This window comes from Portunus trituberculatus, chromosome 8 (assembly GCF_017591435.1).
Source record: "Portunus trituberculatus isolate SZX2019 chromosome 8, ASM1759143v1, whole genome shotgun sequence".
Lineage (NCBI taxonomy): Eukaryota > Metazoa > Arthropoda > Malacostraca > Decapoda > Portunidae > Portunus > Portunus trituberculatus.
In genome coordinates, this window is record NC_059262.1 from 2,837,501 (window position 1) to 2,855,886 (window position 18,386).

An 18,386-nucleotide genomic window follows, 5' to 3' on the forward strand; every position below is an offset into this window, starting at 1 on the left:
CTGTACACCTAATTAAACCTGTGTCACTTGTACCATTTGATCACTTTACATGCCACAAAGTTACCTGCAAGTCTAATCAAGTCACCTGTATACCTGTGAGGTGTCTAATTAAACCTCTTACCTGTACACATCACCCTACCTTCACCTGTGTTGCTAATTAAGAGTTACCTGTGCATATCATTAGTTCATTCACCTGTCACCTTTACTAAATGAATGTTACATGTATGTTACCTGTAGATGTCACCCTAGTTATTTGCCTACCTATCATTCAGTCACTCTGTCACCCTAGTTACCTGTCTATTAATCAGTCATCCTAGTTACCTGTCTACCTATCATTCAGTCAGTGTGTCACCCTAGTTATCTATCTTCCTATCATTAAGTCACTCTTGTTCACCCTAAGTCACTCTACCTGTTTACTTCTTCTCACCCTAGTTACCTTATGTGTCAGCCCTAGTTTCCCTATATCACCCTATCAGTCTAGTCACCCTCCCTGTCACCTTTATTCACTGGTACACTTCTCTAGTCACCCTATTTCATCCTATACAAGTTACCCTACCACCCTGTCACCTTTATTCACCAGCATACCTCTCTAGTCACCCTACCACACTGTATACCTCACCCTAGTCACTCATGCTTGTCACCCTAAGTTACCCTAGTCACCTGTGTACTCATCATCCTAGTTATCTGTATATTTGTCACCCTATTCGACCTACGTGTCACCCTAATAACCTGTGTGTCACCCTAATAACCTGTCTGTCACCCTAGTCACCTGTGTATCATTATTTCACCTGTCACCCTAGTTAATTGTGTCACTAACCTGTGTCACCCTAGTTACCTGTACCCGTCACATTAATTAGCGTCACCCTGGAGACCTGAACCGCCTCACCCGTCACCCTGAGTCACCCTAACCTTACGCAAGTTACCTGGACACCCACCACTAATTAACCCCTCACCTGTACGTCACCCTCACCTGTCACCCTACCCCCCCTGCCAGTCACGCTTCAAAATGAGAAATAAATGAAGAAAAATAAATAAATAAAAAAATGAACCCTTTGCTACTTTCACATTCAAGTCGCAGAGAGGAAAAGCGGCGTATTTTCCCTTATTTTCCCCATTTCCCGAGTTATTTCTCCCTCTATTTCCCTCTTCCCTGCTTTATTATCACCTTATCTACATTTCCACAGGTTCGCGAAGGAGGGAAGAGGCGCAGGGGAGATAATAAACGGGAAATAAATACGAAGGAAGGGAGGAAGATCGGCGAATGGAGATAAACATTCCTTACCTTCTAATAATCTGGCGATGATGGAGTCTATGTTAAGCTTATCTGTTTCCGCCATATTGCTGGGTGTTGTAGCTTTCCGTCTACCGGGTTATGGAGGATGGTTGGTGCACAGGGAGGCAGATGATCACGGATTAAACACCACCACTACACTGTCCCGATCCTGGTCAAGATGGCAGCCGTTAATGACGTCATGAGGAACACTGCTTGCCTTTCGCACTCTTCTGAAAATGTGGCAATTCTATTTTCTCAGGGTTTATTTGTTGTTTTTATGTGTTTATAAATTATAGGGTTTGTTTTTTATGTATTATTTTTGTTCAGGGTGTCTTATTTTTTGTTTTCTTTTAAATTATCTCTCGTCTCTAAATATTTCAGTTGTCTTTTCGTGGTTTGTTCCTCAGTGTTTTCTCTCCTGGTGGTTTATAACTCTCATTTATGGCCACTTTTTGTTGTTATAAGGCTGTTTAGTGTACTGTTTTATATATTTTTTGAATCATGTCTGTCTCTCTGCCTCTTATGAAACCTGGCGTCATTTGTGGTTCAGAGGGGGATGTGTGTGTGGCATTTGACCTCCATGGCATTCTAACAACCACTTCAACTGTTGACATTAATAAAATACAATATAATCAGCATTCCTTTAGCATTAACAGGTTTCCTTCCGCCATTAAACTCTTCTGAAAACGCATAAATAGTATCCAATTCAACTATGTAAATAACACCAGGATGTCTTCACCATTCATATCCCCATAAAATTTGAATTAATGCCCAGAGAAACAATGAGGAAGGAAGATGAGTTGATATTTAAGGTAGAACAATGAAGGCTAAAAGTACGGGCGTCAAAGGCCATGCGCGCGCAGATGTCCCATAGCGCGGGGGATTCAAAACTAAATGTACCCAAATTATTATCATTATTTCATGTAAGAGGGGGAAAGCTAGCTAAAAAACAACAGAAAGAATGAAAAAAGAGGTCTACTTAGAATGCCAGTCCCCGTGCAAGTTCGAGTGTTAGCCAGAAGAAAGAGATAAATGTCTTGAAAATAATGACCAATATATTTAACTGCGTAGGATATTGTGGCTCTAGTTCAGACACTCCTAGCTGGTAATATTTCAGTACAGTGTGTGAGGGAGCATACACACATTTCACTAGGCTATTTCCTTGATTTCTACAGACCCATATACATCTCTGTACCATTTCTATCTTTGTCTTCAATAATTCCTTCGTTTATGCAATGGTGTGCAATATTTGTATTTATTTATTGAAGTAATTGTGTTCTTGTTATGTATACTGTATATCTATATATTTTTGCTACTTTAACCCCCCGCAGAGGATGGGTGGCAAGGTCCATCCTCCTCCTTTGTTGTATTTCATTATTAATTCAACAATAAATGTATCAATCAATCAACCTGTCTTCTGCCTTTTAGAAATCAATGTCTCCTTTTGTATAGCTTTTTATTCATTTCTCCCATTCATATCTCTCTCTCTCTCATTTTCTTCCCTTCTCTATCTTTCTTAATGTCTTTTATTAACTTTTATTATAGTGTACTACTTTTCCTTTCAGTTATATACTTTCTTTCCCATCCTCTCCTCTCTCTCTTCTCTTCCTTTGTCACTTTTCATCAATTCAATCTTCTTTTTAAGACATACAGTAAGTTAAAATGAACTCCATCCTTCCATATCTCTCTCTCTCTCTCTCCTCCATTTCACCTCTCTCTCTTTCTCCATTATGTTCTCCTCCATTCCATCTCTCCTCTCTCTGTCTCTCCTCCTCCATTCCATCTCTATCTCTCCTTCTCCATTCTGTCTCTCCTCTTCCTCCTCCATTCCATCTCTATCTCTCCTTCTCCATTCTCTCTCTCCTCCTCCTCCTCCATTCCATAGCTCTCTCTACTTCTCCATTCTGTCTCTCCTCCTCCTCCTGCATCCCATCAGTGCCCTCCCTGGCTGTGGCCTTGGGTGATGAGGCACAGCAGTAAGAGTAGAGCACAGGAACAATGAGAGCCACACCTCCTTGGACGGGCCACATATCACTCTTTATTGGGCCTGGAACACTGCCTTTCAGTGTTTCAGTGGTACAAAAGTATAAAAAAAAAGTAATACTTCATACATTATATACAAAAGTTCAGAGCCTGCAGGAGAGGCCACATATTCCATAATACTAACTAAGGCTTGTATTCTCACTCCTCTCTCTCACCTCCACTATTTCAAAAGGCTTTATTTAAATGTACACTCTCTCTCTCTCTCTCTCCTCCACTATTTCAAAAGGCTTTATTTAAATGTACACTTTCTCTCTCTCTCTCTTTCTCTCTCTCTCCTCCACTATTTTAAAAGCCTTTACTTAATGTAGCCAAGTTTTTAAGGTGTTTTTACAGTTCTAGAGGCAGAGTGACTAGATTTCTACATTACTTACTGCAGAAACACTCTTGTAAACCCTGGTAGTCATCTCTGTGGCCTTAGAAAACAGTGTTGATGAAAGAATAGTGTTTTACAGTTCTAGAGGCAGAGTGACAAGATTTCTACACTATTAACTGCAGAAACACTCTTGTAAACCCCTAGTAGTCATCTCTGTGGCCTTGTATAATAGTATTAGTGAGAGCAGTGTGAATACAAGCCTAAAACTTAAGAAAAGGTGCAGCCAGTCTTTTGGCATGGCACAATGAGAAATAATAGCTACATATTAATCTTTGGGAACATTAGGTACTCCAGTTCACATGTAAAGAAACAATAACATAAATCCATCGCAAGAACCAAAGATGCTGCTGATATGTTTGCAAAAGGTGCAGAAAAATGAACTTGCATAAAACAAGGACAGGAATTTGTAACTCCTTAAAAAAAAAACTTAAATGAATGAAGAAATGGAATAAATAAATAAATAAATTGATAAGTAGAATATAAATTATGTGAAGAGAAAAAAAAGATGCTTCTGACATGTTAACAAAAGGTGAGGAAAAATGAACTTGCAGAAAACAAAGACAGGAATTCGTAACTCATTAAAAAAAAAAAAAAAAAAAAAAAAAAAACTAAAATGAATGAAGAAAACAAAACACACACAAAAAATAAATCAATAAAATAAATGAACAAAAATAAATAAATAGATAAGATACAAATTACATGAAAAAAGGAAAAAGAACAAATGAGACAATATACACCAAAAAACAATAATAACTTTAGAAAATTGAGCTTTACAAAATATATAACTACATAAATATAAAGTCTATTTCTTATCATTAAATTCTAAGGCACAACTATCAAGGCACAACTTCAAGGCACAACTTCAAGGCACAACTTCAAGGCACAACTATCAAGGCACATGGGCAGATATTATGGCACTACCTTCCCCATCACTGAGAGAGAGAGAGAGAGAGAGAGAGAGAGAGAGAGAGAGAGAGAGAGAGAGAGAGAGAGAGAGAGAGAGAGAGAGAGAGAGAGAGAGAGAGAGCAGACACTTTTCTCAGTATTAACAGGTGAAAGGATGAACAAACAAATGCAGCAAGGAAGACAAACACACGCACACACACACACACACACAGCTACACATCAAAGCTGGCCAAAGTAAACTCCATCACCTCATCACCAACATAGCCTTGAAAAACATGATCCCTTTTATCTTGGGGTACGCACAAACACATGAGCTGGCAGGAGGGACACACATGGCTTATAACACCACTAGCAATGTTGTAGGTACAGTTCACAGAGTCAGTGGTGGTGTAGCAGTCAGGGCACTCTGCTGGCACTGCGTCTCTGGGGTACTGAAGGATCAAATAGCGTCCATCATCTGGTGTCCTAGTTATCATTGAATGCTCCCACTGATCTTCCTCTGGGTAACTTTCTGGGCTTCACTGTTTTGTTGTGTCTGTGGGTATGTGTCAGTGTGTGTCTGGGTGAGGTCTGTGTGTGTGTGTTTGTAAAGGTGTGTGTCTCTGTGTGTCTTAGTGTATGTTTGGGTGAGGTATGTGTCTGTGTGTGTGTGTCTGCGTGTTTCCAAAAGGCTGCTTTCACTCGCAGTCTTGTCTTGCCTTGGTGTGTGAGTGTGTGTATGTGGGTGTGGTCATGAAGGAGTGTGTGTGTTTCCTGGCAGTGTTTTGAGACTTGGGAGAGTGTGTGTGTTTTTTGTATATATTTTCAGTTGGAACACTTTCACTGCTTGTTTGATCTTCCTGAATGTTGTACCTGATTGTATTGTTAACTTCTACACTGTTTTTCCCTTGTACTTTGCTGGTGTCTTGAGTTTTTGAGGGTTTTATGACCTTTCCCTTTTCCACTTGAGTTTCCTCCTTTTTGATACTGGTGCTGCTAATCTGTGAGTCGTTCCTGCTTGTTTTGTCATCTTTTGTGTCATTTTTCCCTTGTGCTTTCTGTGTGCACTGATTCTTTATCTTTACTTCCTCTTTCCTAGTTACACATTCTTCATTTTTGTCAGGGTTGGTACTCCTGGTCACCTCCGAGTCAGTCCTGCTTGTGTTGCCAACTTTCACACTGTTTTTACCTTGACGTTCATTGGTCTTTACTCTTTTCATTTCAGTAGTTTTAGATTCCTCCTTTCTATCATCTCTTTCTTTCCTCTTCCTCTTCCTGCTTTCACTTTCCTTCCTTCCTCCTTCCCTATCATCACTACCTCTTCTTTCTCCCCTACTGCTGTCACTAATACCTGCTGTGGTGGTATTAGAAACAGCACCAGCATCTACACAGCTTCCATCCACATGTTTACCCAGTGGAGTGATGGGTGTGGCTTGAGGACAGCTTACACCACTAGCATAAGCCTCTCCACAGCATTTATCTCTCTCTGTGCTGTGCTGTGTTTGGTTTGCTGTGCCTGTGTGTGTCTGTGTCTTAGGGGCTGTCTTGGGTGTGTTCTTGATCTCCACTATGAGTTTGTTCGTAAAGTTGTCCATTTTTTGAACGCAAGTGTCATTTAGTAAGAAGTGTGGTGTCTGGGTTGACTTCTGCCACTTATCCTCATCCTGTGTCATTTCACCATTTGCTTCCCTTGGTTTGTTTCTATTTTTGCTTCTCTCTCCTTCCTTCTTCCTTCTTTCGTGTTCCCTATCCCTGTTTGTGTATTTCTCGTCTTTGTTCTTGTTTCTGTTTGGTTTTATCCTTCTTCCTCTTTTCTTTTCTTCTTTACCTCCTCTTCCTCCTTCTCTCTCTCCATGTGGCTGTTTTTCTTCTCTCTTTCCTCAATTCTCATCTTTTTCCAATGTTCCATGTCTGTTTCTTCTCTTTTCCTCTTTTTTGCTTCCTTTTCTTCTTCTTTTTCCTCATACCTGCTCTTCCTCTTCTCTATCTGCCTTTCATTGCTTCTCTCTCTTTCTTTATCACATCTCTTCCTTTCATCTCTTTCATTCACCTCACTTCTCTTCTCCTCTTTGTTCATATCTTCACTCATCTCTTCCTTTCTTTTCTTCACTTCACATATTACTACCACTTCCTCCTCCTTGTCCTCCTCTTTCTTCCCTATCTCCTTCTTCTCCTCTTCCATGCACAATTTCTTCAGTCTGTTCAAGGTAAGCTGTATTAGCATCTCCTTCTTATCTTTTATGAGGCAAGAGTCCGTCACAAGCTTGTTTATGATCGAGTTTGCTACGTCTCTCTTGGCTTTCAGATTGCTAAGTATCTGTTTCCTTATGGTTTTCTTATCCTGTTCTTCTTTTTCCAAGTGTTCGGCAATGGTAGTGCCTTGCAAGTCCCCATACGCATATTTTATCATCTGTTCTTTAATGTACAGTGCGTTTGGTAGCTTGTCTATTTGAGTTGCAGTGTCTGTTGTGTTGTGGCTTGTTCCCTCATCTCTTGGCTGTGTTTCTGTGTTTGTTGCCTCTGTGCTGCCTTGAGAAACTGTGTATGTGTCTGTTATAGGTCCTTTTGTCATCTCCAGTGGCTTGTCAACCTTCTTTCCCTCAGTGTGTGTGTTGTGAACCTTCCTAGCACCATCCACCTGCCTCTCTTTCTGTTCCTCACTGGTGCATTCTGAACTAACACTCCTCCTTGGGTTCTGATCTTGTTCCTTCAGTGTCGCACCTTTCAGAACCTTCCTCTTGGGCTGCTGGGTCTGGCTCTCCTCCCCACTCAGCTGTCTCTTCCTGCTCTGCACCTCACTGCTACTCAAATCCTGCTGGCCTGTGCTTTCTCTCCTTTTCTCATTCCATGACCCAAAATCCTTAACCTGATCTACCTTGTGTTTCATTCCATCACTCCTTTTGTTGCCCTCCTGTGGTGCTGTGGTCCTGTGTGACTCAACCAGCTTCTGTTTCCCATAGATGGTATCCTGTGACTTTCTGCTGTGTTCCTGTGAAGCTTCTCTGCATTTTGGTGATTTAGCATACATTTGAATGACTTGCAGGTATTGGGGTGTTGAAATTGGTGTATGTCGCTGTGTTGCTGTGTTGCTGGGGCTGTGTGCTGCCTCTAAAGAACCTGTACTGTTTTTGAGTAAGTTCCTTGTGTGAGCGAGTGACTGGTCTTGGGGTGTTGAAAATGCTTTATCTCCTTGTGTTGTGGTGTTGCTCTGTGCTGTGGTGAGTGGCAGAGTGGTGTGTGTAGCTGAGGTGGAAATGGGATCAGAGTATGGTAACTGGCTTGGTGATAATGGGTGATCTTTGCTTCCATCTCCTTTGTTTCCTTGCTGTGTAAAGGTGGAGGTTGTCACAGCAATGGTACCAGTAGTAGAGCTAGGAGAGATGAAGTTAGTCACCTTAGAATCACTGCCCTGTGTCTGAGAGTACCTGGAACCTGCCACACTATCATCACTCTTAATCTTCATCCCTCTGTTACCCAGGTCACCACAGGAGGTTTCAGGGTAAGTCTTGGCTGTTGTTACTCTCCTCTGTGGTGCTACTGTGGCTGTGGGCTTCTGTGGGACTTTGCTATCTTGCTGTGATGCTATGTTTTGCAATGGCTTGAGGTTCTGGGGATGTATTGCCATGTTTTGCTGTGATGAAGCTGTTTTCTCTTCTGGTTTTGAGTTCTGCTGTGTGGAAGTTGTGTTATGCTGTGCTTCTGTGCTGTGGAGCTGTGTTGGCGTGTTTTGCTGTGATGAGCCATTTTTTTTTACTGATTTTGGGGTGCGTGGAGAATTCAACACATTGTTCTGCTGTGAAGATGCTGTATTTTGCTGTGTCTTTGTGCTATGGTGCTGGTTTGATGGGCTGTTTTGCTGTGAGGAGGCTGTTTTTTGCTGTGTCACTGGATTCTGATCTTTTTTTGTACTGTTTTGCTGTGCCTTTGTGCTGTTTGACTGTTTTGAAGAACCAATTTGCTGTGAAGCTGTTTTTTGCTGTGTTACTTGATTCTGGGCTTGTTTTGTACTGGTTTGCTGTGAAGGTGTTTTTTGCTGTGACACTGGCTTCTGGACTTGTTTTGTGCTGTTCTCCTGTGAAGATCCTGTGTTTTGCTGTGCCTTTGAGCTGTGGGACTGTTTAGAAGCATCATTTTGCTGTGAAGAAGCTGTTTTTTGCTGTAACACTGGCTTCTGAACTTGTTTTGTGCTGTTCTGCTGTGAAGATGTTTTCTGGTCAGAATTTGAGCTGTGGGGCTGTTTAGAAGCATCATTTTGCTGTGAGGAAGCTGTTTTTTGCTGTGACTCTGGTTTCTGGTCTTGTTTTGTACTGTTCTGCTGTGAAGGTGCTGTGTTTTGCTGTGCCTTGCTGTTTGACTGTTTTGAAGGACCATTTTGCTGTGAAGAAACAATTTTTTGCTGTGACTCTTGTTTCTGAGCTTGTTTTATACTGTTCTGCTGTGAAGGTGTTGTATTTTGCTGCAGATTTGTGGTGGTTGACTGTTTAGAAGTACCATTTTGCTGTGAAGCTGTTTTTTGCTGTGGTACTTGACTCAGAGGTTGTTTTGTACTTTTCTGCTGTGATGAAGCAGTATTTTGCTGTGAGTTTATGCTGTTTGCCTGTTTTGAGGTACCATCTTGCTGTGAAGTAGCTGCATTTTGCTGTGACTCTGGTTTCTGGTCTTGTTTTGTACTGTTCTGCTGTGAAGGTGCTGCATTTTGTTGTGACTTTGTGCTGTTTGACTGTTTTGGAGCATTATTTTGCTGTGAACAAGCTGTTTTTTGCTGTGATTCTTGTTTCTGACCTTGTTTTATGCTGTTCTGCTGTGAAGCTGTTTTCTGGTCAGGGTTTGAGCTATGGGGCTGTTTAGAAGCTGTTTTTTGCTGTGACTCTTGTTTCTGGTCTTGTTTTGTACTGTTCTGCTGTGAAGGTGCTTTATTTTGCTGTGCCTTGCTGTTTGACTGTTTAGGAGCATTATTTTGCTGTGAAGTAGTTGCATTTTGCTGTGACTCTGGTTTCTGGTCTTGTTTTGTACTGTTCTGCTGTGAAGGTGCTGTATTTTGCTGTGCCTTTGTGCTGTTTGACTGTTTAGAAGCATAATTTTGCTGTGAAACTGATTTTTGCTGTGATATTTGACTCAGTGGTTGTTTTGTACTGTTTTGCTGTGCCTTTATGCTATTTGCCTGTTTAGAAGTACCATCTTGCTGTGAAGTAACTGCCTTTTGCTGTGACTCATGTTTCTGGTCTTGCTTTGTACTGTTCTGCTGTGAAGGAGCTGTATTTTGCTGTGCCTTTGTGCTGTTTGCCTGTTTTGAAGCACCATTTTGCTGTGAAGTAACTACTTTTTGCTGTGATTGTGGCATCTGAGCTTGTTTTGTACTGTTCTGCTGTGAAGGTGCTGTATTTTGCTGTGTCTTTGTGCTGTTTGACTGTTCTGGAGCACTATTTTGCTGTGAAGTAGCTGCATTTTGATGTGACTCTGGTTTCTGGTCTTGTTTTATACTGTTCTTCTGTGGCGGTGCTATATTTTGCTGTGCGTTTGCACTGTTTGACTGCTTAGACGCAGCATTTTGCTGTGAAGCTGTTTTTTGCTGTGATACTTGACTCGGAGGCTTTTTTGTACTGTTCTGCTGTGACGAAGCAGTATTTTGCTGTGTCTTTGTGCTGTTTGACTGTTTTGGAGCACCATTTTGCTGTGAAGAAGCTGTTTTTTGCTGTGATTCTGGATTCTGAACTTGTTTTGTACTGTTCTGCTGGGAAGGTGCTGTATTTTGCTGTGTCTTTGTGCTGTTTGACTGTTTTAGATCACCATTTTGCTGTGAAGTAGCTGCATTTTGCTGTGACTCTGGTTTCTGAGTTTGTTTTGTACTGTTCTGCTGTGAAGATGCTGTATTTTGCTGTGTGTTTGTAGTGTTCAACTGCTTAGAAGCACCATTTTGCTGTGAAGAAGTTGTTTTTTGCTGTGTTTCTTGACTCGGAGGTTGTTTTGTACATTTCTGCTGTGAAGATGCTGCATTTTGCTGTGCCCTTGTGGTGTTTGACTGTTTTGGAGCACTATTTTGCTGTGAGGTAGCTGCTTTTTGCTGTGATTCTGGTTTCTGGTCTTGTTTTGTACTGTTCTGCTGTGAAGATGCTGTATTTTGCTGTGTCTTTGAGCTGTGCAATAGTTCTGGAGCACCACTTTGCTGTGAAGCAGTTTTTTGCTGTGTTACTTGACTCGGAGGTTGTTTTGTACATTTCTGCTGTGAAGATGCTGCATTTTGCTGTGCCCTTGTGGTGTTTGACTGTTTTGGAGCACTATTTTGCTGTGAGGTAGCTGCTTTTTGCTGTGATTCTGGTTTCTGGTCTTGTTTTGTACTGTTCTGCTGTGAAGATGCTGTATTTTGCTGTGTCTTTGAGCTGTGCAGTAGTTCTGGAGCACCACTTTGCTGTGAAGCAGTTTTTTGCTGTGTTACTTGACTTGGAGGTTGTTTTGTACTTTTCTGCTGTGACGAAGCAGTATTTTGCTGTGTCTTTGTGCTGTTTGACTGTTTTGGAGCACCATTTTGCTGTGAAGAAGCTGTTTTTTGCTGTGATTCTGGATTCTGAACTTGTTTTGTACTGTTCTGCTGGGAAGGTGCTGTATTTTGCTGTGTCTTTGTGCTGTTTGACTGTTTTAGATCACCATTTTGCTGTGAAGTAGCTGCATTTTGCTGTGACTCTGGTTTCTGAGTTTGTTTTGTACTGTTCTGCTGTGAAGATGCTGTATTTTGCTGTGTGTTTGTAGTGTTCAACTGCTTAGAAGCACCATTTTGCTGTGAAGAAGTTGTTTTTTGCTGTGTTTCTTGACTCGGAGGTTGTTTTGTACATTTCTGCTGTGAAGATGCTGCATTTTGCTGTGCCCTTGTGGTGTTTGACTGTTTTGGAGCACTATTTTGCTGTGAGGTAGCTGCTTTTTGCTGTGATTCTGGTTTCTGGTCTTGTTTTGTACTGTTCTGCTGTGAAGATGCTGTATTTTGCTGTGTCTTTGAGCTGTGCAATAGTTCTGGAGCACCACTTTGCTGTGAAGCAGTTTTTTGCTGTGTTACTTGACTCGGAGGTTGTTTTGTACATTTCTGCTGTGAAGATGCTGCATTTTGCTGTGCCCTTGTGGTGTTTGACTGTTTTGGAGCACTATTTTGCTGTGAGGTAGCTGCTTTTTGCTGTGATTCTGGTTTCTGGTCTTGTTTTGTACTGTTCTGCTGTGAAGATGCTGTATTTTGCTGTGTCTTTGAGCTGTGCAGTAGTTCTGGAGCACCACTTTGCTGTGAAGCAGTTTTTTGCTGTGTTACTTGACTTGGAGGTTGTTTTGTACTTTTCTGCTGTGACGAAGCAGTATTTTGCTGTGTCTTTGTGGTGCTTGCCTGTTTTGAGGTACCATATTGCTGTGAAGTAGCTGTATTTTGCTGTGACTCTTGTTTCTGGTCTTGTTTTGTACTGTTCTGCTGTGAAGATGCTGTATTTTGCTGTGTCTTTGAGCTGTGCAGTAGTTCTGGAGCACCACTTTGCTGTGAAGCAGTTTTTTGCTGTGTTACTTGACTCGGAGGTTGTTTTGTACTTTTCTGCTGTGACGAAGCAGTATTTTGCTGTGCCTTTGTGCTGCTTGCCTGTTTTGAGGTACCATATTGCTGTGAAGTAGCTGTATTTTGCTGTGACTCTTGTTTCTGGTCTTGTTTTGTACTGTTCTGTTGTGCCTTTGTGCTGTTTGACTGCTTAGAAGCACCATTTTGCTGTGAAGTAGCTATCTTTTGCTGTGATTCTGGTTTCTGAGCTTGTTTTGTACTGTTCTGCTGTGCAGGTGCTGTATTTTGCTGTGCCTTTGTGCTGTTTAACTGTTTTGAAGCATCATTTTGCTGTGAAGAAGTTGTCTTTTCCTGTGATACTGGATTCTGATCTTGTTTTGTACTGTTTTGCTGTGATGAAACAGTATTTTGTTGTGTCTTTGAGCTGTGCAGTAGTTCTGGAGCACCACTTTGCTGTGTTACTTGACTCAGCGGTTGTTTTGTACTTTTCTGCTGTGATGAAGCAGTACTTTGCTGTGTCTTTGAGCTGTGCAGTAGTTTTGGAGCACCAATTTGTTGTGAAGAAGCTGTATTTTGCTGCGACACTGCACTGACACGCTGTTCTCCTGTATTATTCCCTGACAAGCTGTGGTGCAGCTGTGAGGGACTGTTAAGCTGTGAGGAAGCTGTTGTGCTGTCTGAAATGCTGTTATGCTGTCTGGAAGCTGGTGTGGGGTGCTGTGGGGAATTGATGTGACCTCTCTTGTTTCCCCGCTGTGGTGATTTCTTTACTGAGATTTTAGAATGCTGTGACTTTGAAAAATTTGTGAGAGTTTTCTGGATCAACTGGGTGGAGTGTGTTGCTGTGGCTGTGGAAGTGGATGATGGAAGGTCTGGCTGTTTTAGAGTGGATGAAGGTGGAAGGAAGGTGGGTGTGGATGGCTTTGGTGGATGTGTGGAAGGTTTTGTGGATGATGATGTGGATACTGGTATGTCTGGCTGTTTTAGAGTGGATGAAGGTGGAAGGAAGGTTGGTGCAGATGATGTGGAAGGTTCAGTGGATGGTTCGGTAGGTTTGGGTGGTTGTGTGGATGGTTTTGTGGAAGATGATGTGGATACTGGTATGTCTGGCTGTTTTAGTGTGGATGAAGGTGGAAGGAAGGTTGGTGCAGATGATGTGGAAGGTTCAGTGGATGGTTCGGTAGGTTTGGGTGGTTGTGTGGATGGTTTTGTGGAAGATGATGTAGATACTGGTATGTCTGGCTGTTTTAGAGTGGATGAAGGTGGAAGGAAGGTTGGTGCAGATGATGCGGAAGGTTCAGTGGATGGTTCGGTAGGTTTGGGTGGTTGTGTGGATGATGATGTGGATACTGGTATGTCTGGCTGTTTTAGAGTGGATGAAGGTGGAAGGAAGGTTGGTGCGGATGATGCGGAAGGTTCAGTGGATGGTTCGGTAGGTTTGGGTGGTTGTGTGGATGGTTTTGTGGAAGATGATGTGGATACTGGTATGTCTGGCTGTTTTAGTGTGGATGAAGGTGGAAGGAAGGTTGGTGCGGATGATGTGGAAGGTTTAGTGGATGGTTTGGATGATTGAGTGGAAGATGATGTGGATGGTGGAGTGTCTGGTTGCTTTAGGGTGGATGAAGGTGGAAGATATGTCACTTGGGATGGGTTGGATGGCTTCTGACCCCCTGACACTGACTTGGATGGTTGTGGAGGGGTAGGTGGATCTGTTTTACTCTTTTTTGGTAGAGTGGATGGTTGGTGAGACACGGATGACTTCCCACCTTGCTCGGCACTTGATGAGCTGTGTTTCGATGAGTGCCATTGTTTGGGTGGGTGTCTGGGCCATGATCCCTGCCACCTATGTCCCCCACGACCCCTGTACCTCTGTGGTGGTCCAAATGGTGGCCCCTGTGGTGGTCCAAATGGTGGCCCCTGTGGTGGTCCATGTGGTGGCCCCTGTGGTGGTCCCATTGGTCCATTCCAGTGGTTCGGAGGGGCATATGGAAAGAGTGGAGGCGGATGTGGAGGTGGATGGGCATTCCAGTATGGTGTGTTCATCCACTCTGGGTTCTGTGGAGGGTGCCACATGCCCTGGCTGTGGTGGTCCAGCAGTGGGGGTTTGTTCCACATGGTGATGGTAGTGGTGGACGTGGCTCAGAAACACCATTAAAAGGCCCCAGGGTGGATCTGCTGGAGGGGTACCTGGAATATTGATTAGTTATAGTGACAGGAGCTTAGCCACACACATCCACAGCAAGCCACACACACCCCACAGCAAGGCCCCACACCACACACTGGTTCCCCCTGCCCCTTCACAATGACACTGTTTCTTACCCTGCACCTCCACCAACCCTGGCACCACAGCAAGGCCCCACAGCACACACTGGTTCACCCCTGCCCCTTCACAATGACACTGTTTCCTACCCTAACACCACAGCAAGGCACCACAGCACACACTGATTCACCCCTGCCCCTTCACAATGACACTGTTCCCTACCCTAACACCACAGCAAGGCACCACAGCACACACTGGTTCCCTCCTGCCCTTCACAATGACACTGTTCCCTACCGACACCACAGCAAGGCCCCACAGCACACATTGGCCTCTCCACAGCTAGACCATTCCCTACCCTGCACCTCCTCCAACTCTGCCACCACAGCACACACTGGTTTATCCCCACCCTTAAAAACTTCTACCATTTCTGATAAGGAGGTATATCTTATCATTAGGTGACTAACATTTGGGTTGAGACTCAGTTGTGTTCCTCACCACAATGTTCCTACTCTTGTTTACCCTTCCTGAATTAATTTTAATTATTCCTGATGAGTCACAAGGTCACGACATGCCTCAAAACAGTAATAGTGGTGGTGGTAGTAGTAGTAGTAGTAGTAGTAGTAGTAGTAGTAGTACACAAGATAAATAACAAGGCCCTGGTTGGTTCAGAGTATGAGAGAGACTTAGAAATTAGAGTTAGCATCAATTTTGGTGTAAGGAAGCAATGCATAGAGGCTTGAAATAAGACAAATAAAATACTAGGATTAATTTTTAGCAGTGTTTAGAGCAGAAGTCCCAAAGTAGCATTAAAACTATATTTGGCACTGGCCAGACCACATCTAGATTATGTGGTACAGTTCTGGTCCTCACATTAGAGAAGGATAGAGCTCTAATGGAGTCAGTGCAAAGGAGGATGTACAAAAAGATACAGGGGGATGAGATTCCCTATGAAGCCAGACTGAAGAAACTCAGTCTGCATTCTTTAGAGAGATGTAAGTTAAGAGGGACCTGATAGAAGTATTTAAGTGGTGTAGGAGTTATAGCAGTAAGAGGAGACCTGATAGCAGTGTTGAAGTGATGTAGGGGTTACCTGACAGCAGTGTGGAAGTGGTGTAGGGGTTTTAACAGTAAGAGGAGACCTGACAGCAGTGTTGAAGTGGTGTAGGGGTTTTAACAGTAAGAGGAGACCTGACAGCAGTGTTGAAGTGGTGTAGGGGTTTTAAGAGTAAGAGGAGACCTGACAGCAGTGTGGAAGTGGTGTAGGGTTATAATGGTAAGAGTGGACCTGATAGCAGTCTTTAAATGGTACAGTGGTTATAACAAAGGAGAGGTGAGCAAAGTTGTTAGGATGAGTAGCTAGGATAGAAGCAGAAATGATGGGTTTAAGCTTGAGAAATTGGTATTATTGTAGCGTTACACCAACAGCAACATGGCTTTTGTTGACCTTCTCATCTCATTGAGCTTGTTATTGTGAGTAATGTAAACCCATACATCCCCGTCACAAATTGTTGCTTATTTATTTTTAAGATTAACCTCACTGGTGCATCAACAGTGTGAGGCGACGCACCACCACGTGTGATGGGCAGCTGGGCACTGAGAAATGCCGTTTTGCTGTGTGTTCAGGTCTGTATATTTATTTATCTTTTCTTTTTACGTTATGGCCTATAGCGCCTGTATGCATACTTGAAGAGTATATGTGGGAAGTGCTGTTAAGCTTCCACCCATTAGTGGGACAGGCAATTTTATTTATATTGGTGGGCATATCAAGGCCCACATCACCACCCAAGCACATCTCTGATGTAACCACCTAGAACCTGGGTATCATGGTGACATGTAGGTAACTTTAAACCACTCCATAAGTGGCATAGGTTCAAAGCGGTATGTGGTGAGATTCGAATCTATGTGTGGACGTCTGCCCGATCCCACACTCACCACCTTATCCACTACACCACTGTCTCCCTACATCATTTGTGCGAGCATGAGATATTATCACGGTGATTAGTTCTTTATACTTAGAATAAAACCAGTAGCCAGTAAAAAAATAGAGTGAATTAAGCCAATCAGTGTTGTATTTCAATGTGTGGCAAGAGACACAGTTCACTTTGAAATATCTGAATCAGTCTTAGGATGATGTCACGGTGTGTTGAGTGTGGCGTGTGACGTGCATTCCTTCCCTGCTATTCACCAGCTTTTTGAAAATAATGAGAAAAGAATTGTCAAGGGAGCACAGTATTCTTCCCAGTGCTGTGGAGTGCCCCAAGTACCATAGACAGTGCAGGGAAGGACCGGACCACCAATAAACCTTCCTTAGCCATTGCAGTTAGGTTTAGTTAAGTTAGGTTAGGTTTTAGTTAGATTAGATTAGGTTAGGTTTTGGTTTGGATTAGTTTAGTTAGGTTAGGTTACTTTAGGTTAAGTTTCAGTTAGATCAGGTTAGGTTACGATAAGGTTAGGTTAGGTTAGTGGAGATTCACTTGAGAGGTCAAAATATAGCAGGAAAAAGAAAAAAAAGATGTTTTACTACAAAATCGTGTTTCTATAAGAGACGCAGAAGGGGGTTGGGTAAAAAAGAACTGGATTTGTGACAGAAACAAAGAACACATTCATTCACAACAGGTCAAAATCTTTTTTTTTTTTGTGTGTAAGAGGGAGAACTGGCCAAGGACAACAAAATATGGGAAAAAAAGGCACACTGAGTTGCCAGTTCCCTTAAAAGACACAAGTTAACCAAAATTCCAGGACAAATGTCTTGAGAGTACCAGAAGAAATTTATTTCATCCAGTAGAAGAAGAAGAAGAAGAAGAAGAAGAAGAAGAAGAAGAAGAAGAAGAAGAAGAAGAAGTAGTAGTTAGTAGTTATTGTTATTGTTACTGTAGTAGTAGTAGATTTACCTAAGGGATGACAACACTAATTCTTCAGCCAATGTAGGGAGGAGCAGCAGGTGTAGCAGTGGGCGTAGCATCAGGTGTAGTCGAGTCAGCAGTGGTAGGTCACAAGCTGCCACACTTCCGTCACCTGTAAGGGACACACGTGTGAGTGTTTGAGTGAATGACCGTCACGGGAGGAGAAAGAAAGAGAGGAAGGTTCACCAATATACCTATTCCATCAGGGCCTCCTCCTCCCTCCCCTTCAGTCCTTCACTCGCTGACTTCCTGACCTCAGTCCACGCACCCAAACCACACACACACACACACTCTCTTGCACTTATATATTGCAACTGTGCGTGCGTGTGTCAGCAAGAGTTGGGTTCTTATCAGCAGTCATACTTGCAGAGAGAGAGAGAGAGAGAGGGGGGGGGGGTTAGGCCTGCATCGTAGTGATGGGGGTGCCTTGGTTAGTTGGCACCCTCTTTGTTGCCAAGGCCAGCAGGGGTGGGTGTAGGGTGTAGGGTGTAGCGTGAAGGGAGTAGGGAGTAGTTGTTAATTTCTACCTACCACACCTCCCTTGTGGCTGCTAAGCACACACGCACACACACTATGGTGCCTATATATATATTTACACGTGTGACCTGAACACCTCCTTCACTGCCACGCACGACACACTCACTGCAAGGAAGGGTTGGGAGCAAGACACTTGACACAACACTCACTACCGCGTCTGTCCCAACACTGTTTTGTTATCCTGTCACATCACATGGCTGATGGCTCAAGGCTGTCTGCTGGACGAGCTTTTTTTTTTTTTTTAACATATAAGGGAGGGACATCAGGTTGCCAGTTCGCCTTTCCTGTACAAGTGAAAGAAATATATTGCAATTGTTATAAGGGATTAATAAAACTGTCACCGTATTTTGTTGTTATAAAAAGAATCTATTTTTGAGTTGTCAGTTATCCAGATCTCTTGCATTATTATATTCGGATATTGGTATTGAATATATCGCACACAGAAACTTTGCAGAAGTGGAGTAAGTTCTTGTAATGTAGAAGCCAAAATATGCCAACTGGATTTGCATTAGAAACAAAAGGAAGAAAATTAAACAGTTGACATCACGAAAAACGCGCCACATCTCACAAGACACCCTGGACATGAGAGTCGT

At 42.8% G+C, this 18,386-nt stretch overlaps 2 protein-coding genes across 6 annotated transcripts in view; both read right to left on the minus strand.

The window, feature by feature from the left end:
* Positions 1-1,476, minus strand: part of LOC123501052 (serine/threonine-protein phosphatase alpha-2 isoform) — a 26,860-nt gene extending 25,384 nt beyond the window's left edge. The window contains exon 1 of the mRNA XM_045249630.1: positions 1,283-1,476. Coding sequence (XP_045105565.1) covers positions 1,283-1,337 — 55 coding nt within the window. The 5' untranslated portion in view covers positions 1,338-1,476. The remainder of the gene's footprint in view (positions 1-1,282) is intronic.
* A 1,809-nt stretch (positions 1,477-3,285) lies between these two features.
* Positions 3,286-18,028, minus strand: LOC123501048 (serine-rich adhesin for platelets-like). 5 transcript variants are annotated; one of them, XM_045249626.1, is made up of 4 exons: positions 17,900-18,028; positions 17,245-17,368; positions 13,436-14,280; positions 3,286-13,051 (listed from the first exon to the last, which is right to left on the minus strand). In XM_045249626.1, the coding sequence occupies exons 3-4, from the start codon at positions 14,206-14,208 to the stop codon at positions 6,370-6,372; spliced, it is 7,455 nt and encodes a 2,484-aa protein (XP_045105561.1). In that variant the 5' UTR covers positions 14,209-14,280; positions 17,245-17,368; positions 17,900-18,028; the 3' UTR covers positions 3,286-6,369. The 5 variants fall into 5 exon arrangements, with proteins under 5 accessions (XP_045105561.1, XP_045105557.1, XP_045105560.1 ...); XM_045249622.1 differs by having other exon boundaries at positions 3,286-14,280; XM_045249625.1 differs by having other exon boundaries at positions 3,286-14,280; positions 17,943-18,015.
* Positions 18,029-18,386: the final 358 nt, after the last annotated feature.

Excerpts from the sequence above, each read along its gene's own strand:
- LOC123501048 (XM_045249622.1), bottom strand. The coding sequence starts at position 14,208 with ATGTGGAACAAACCCCCACTGCTGGACCACCACAGCCAGGGCATGTGG.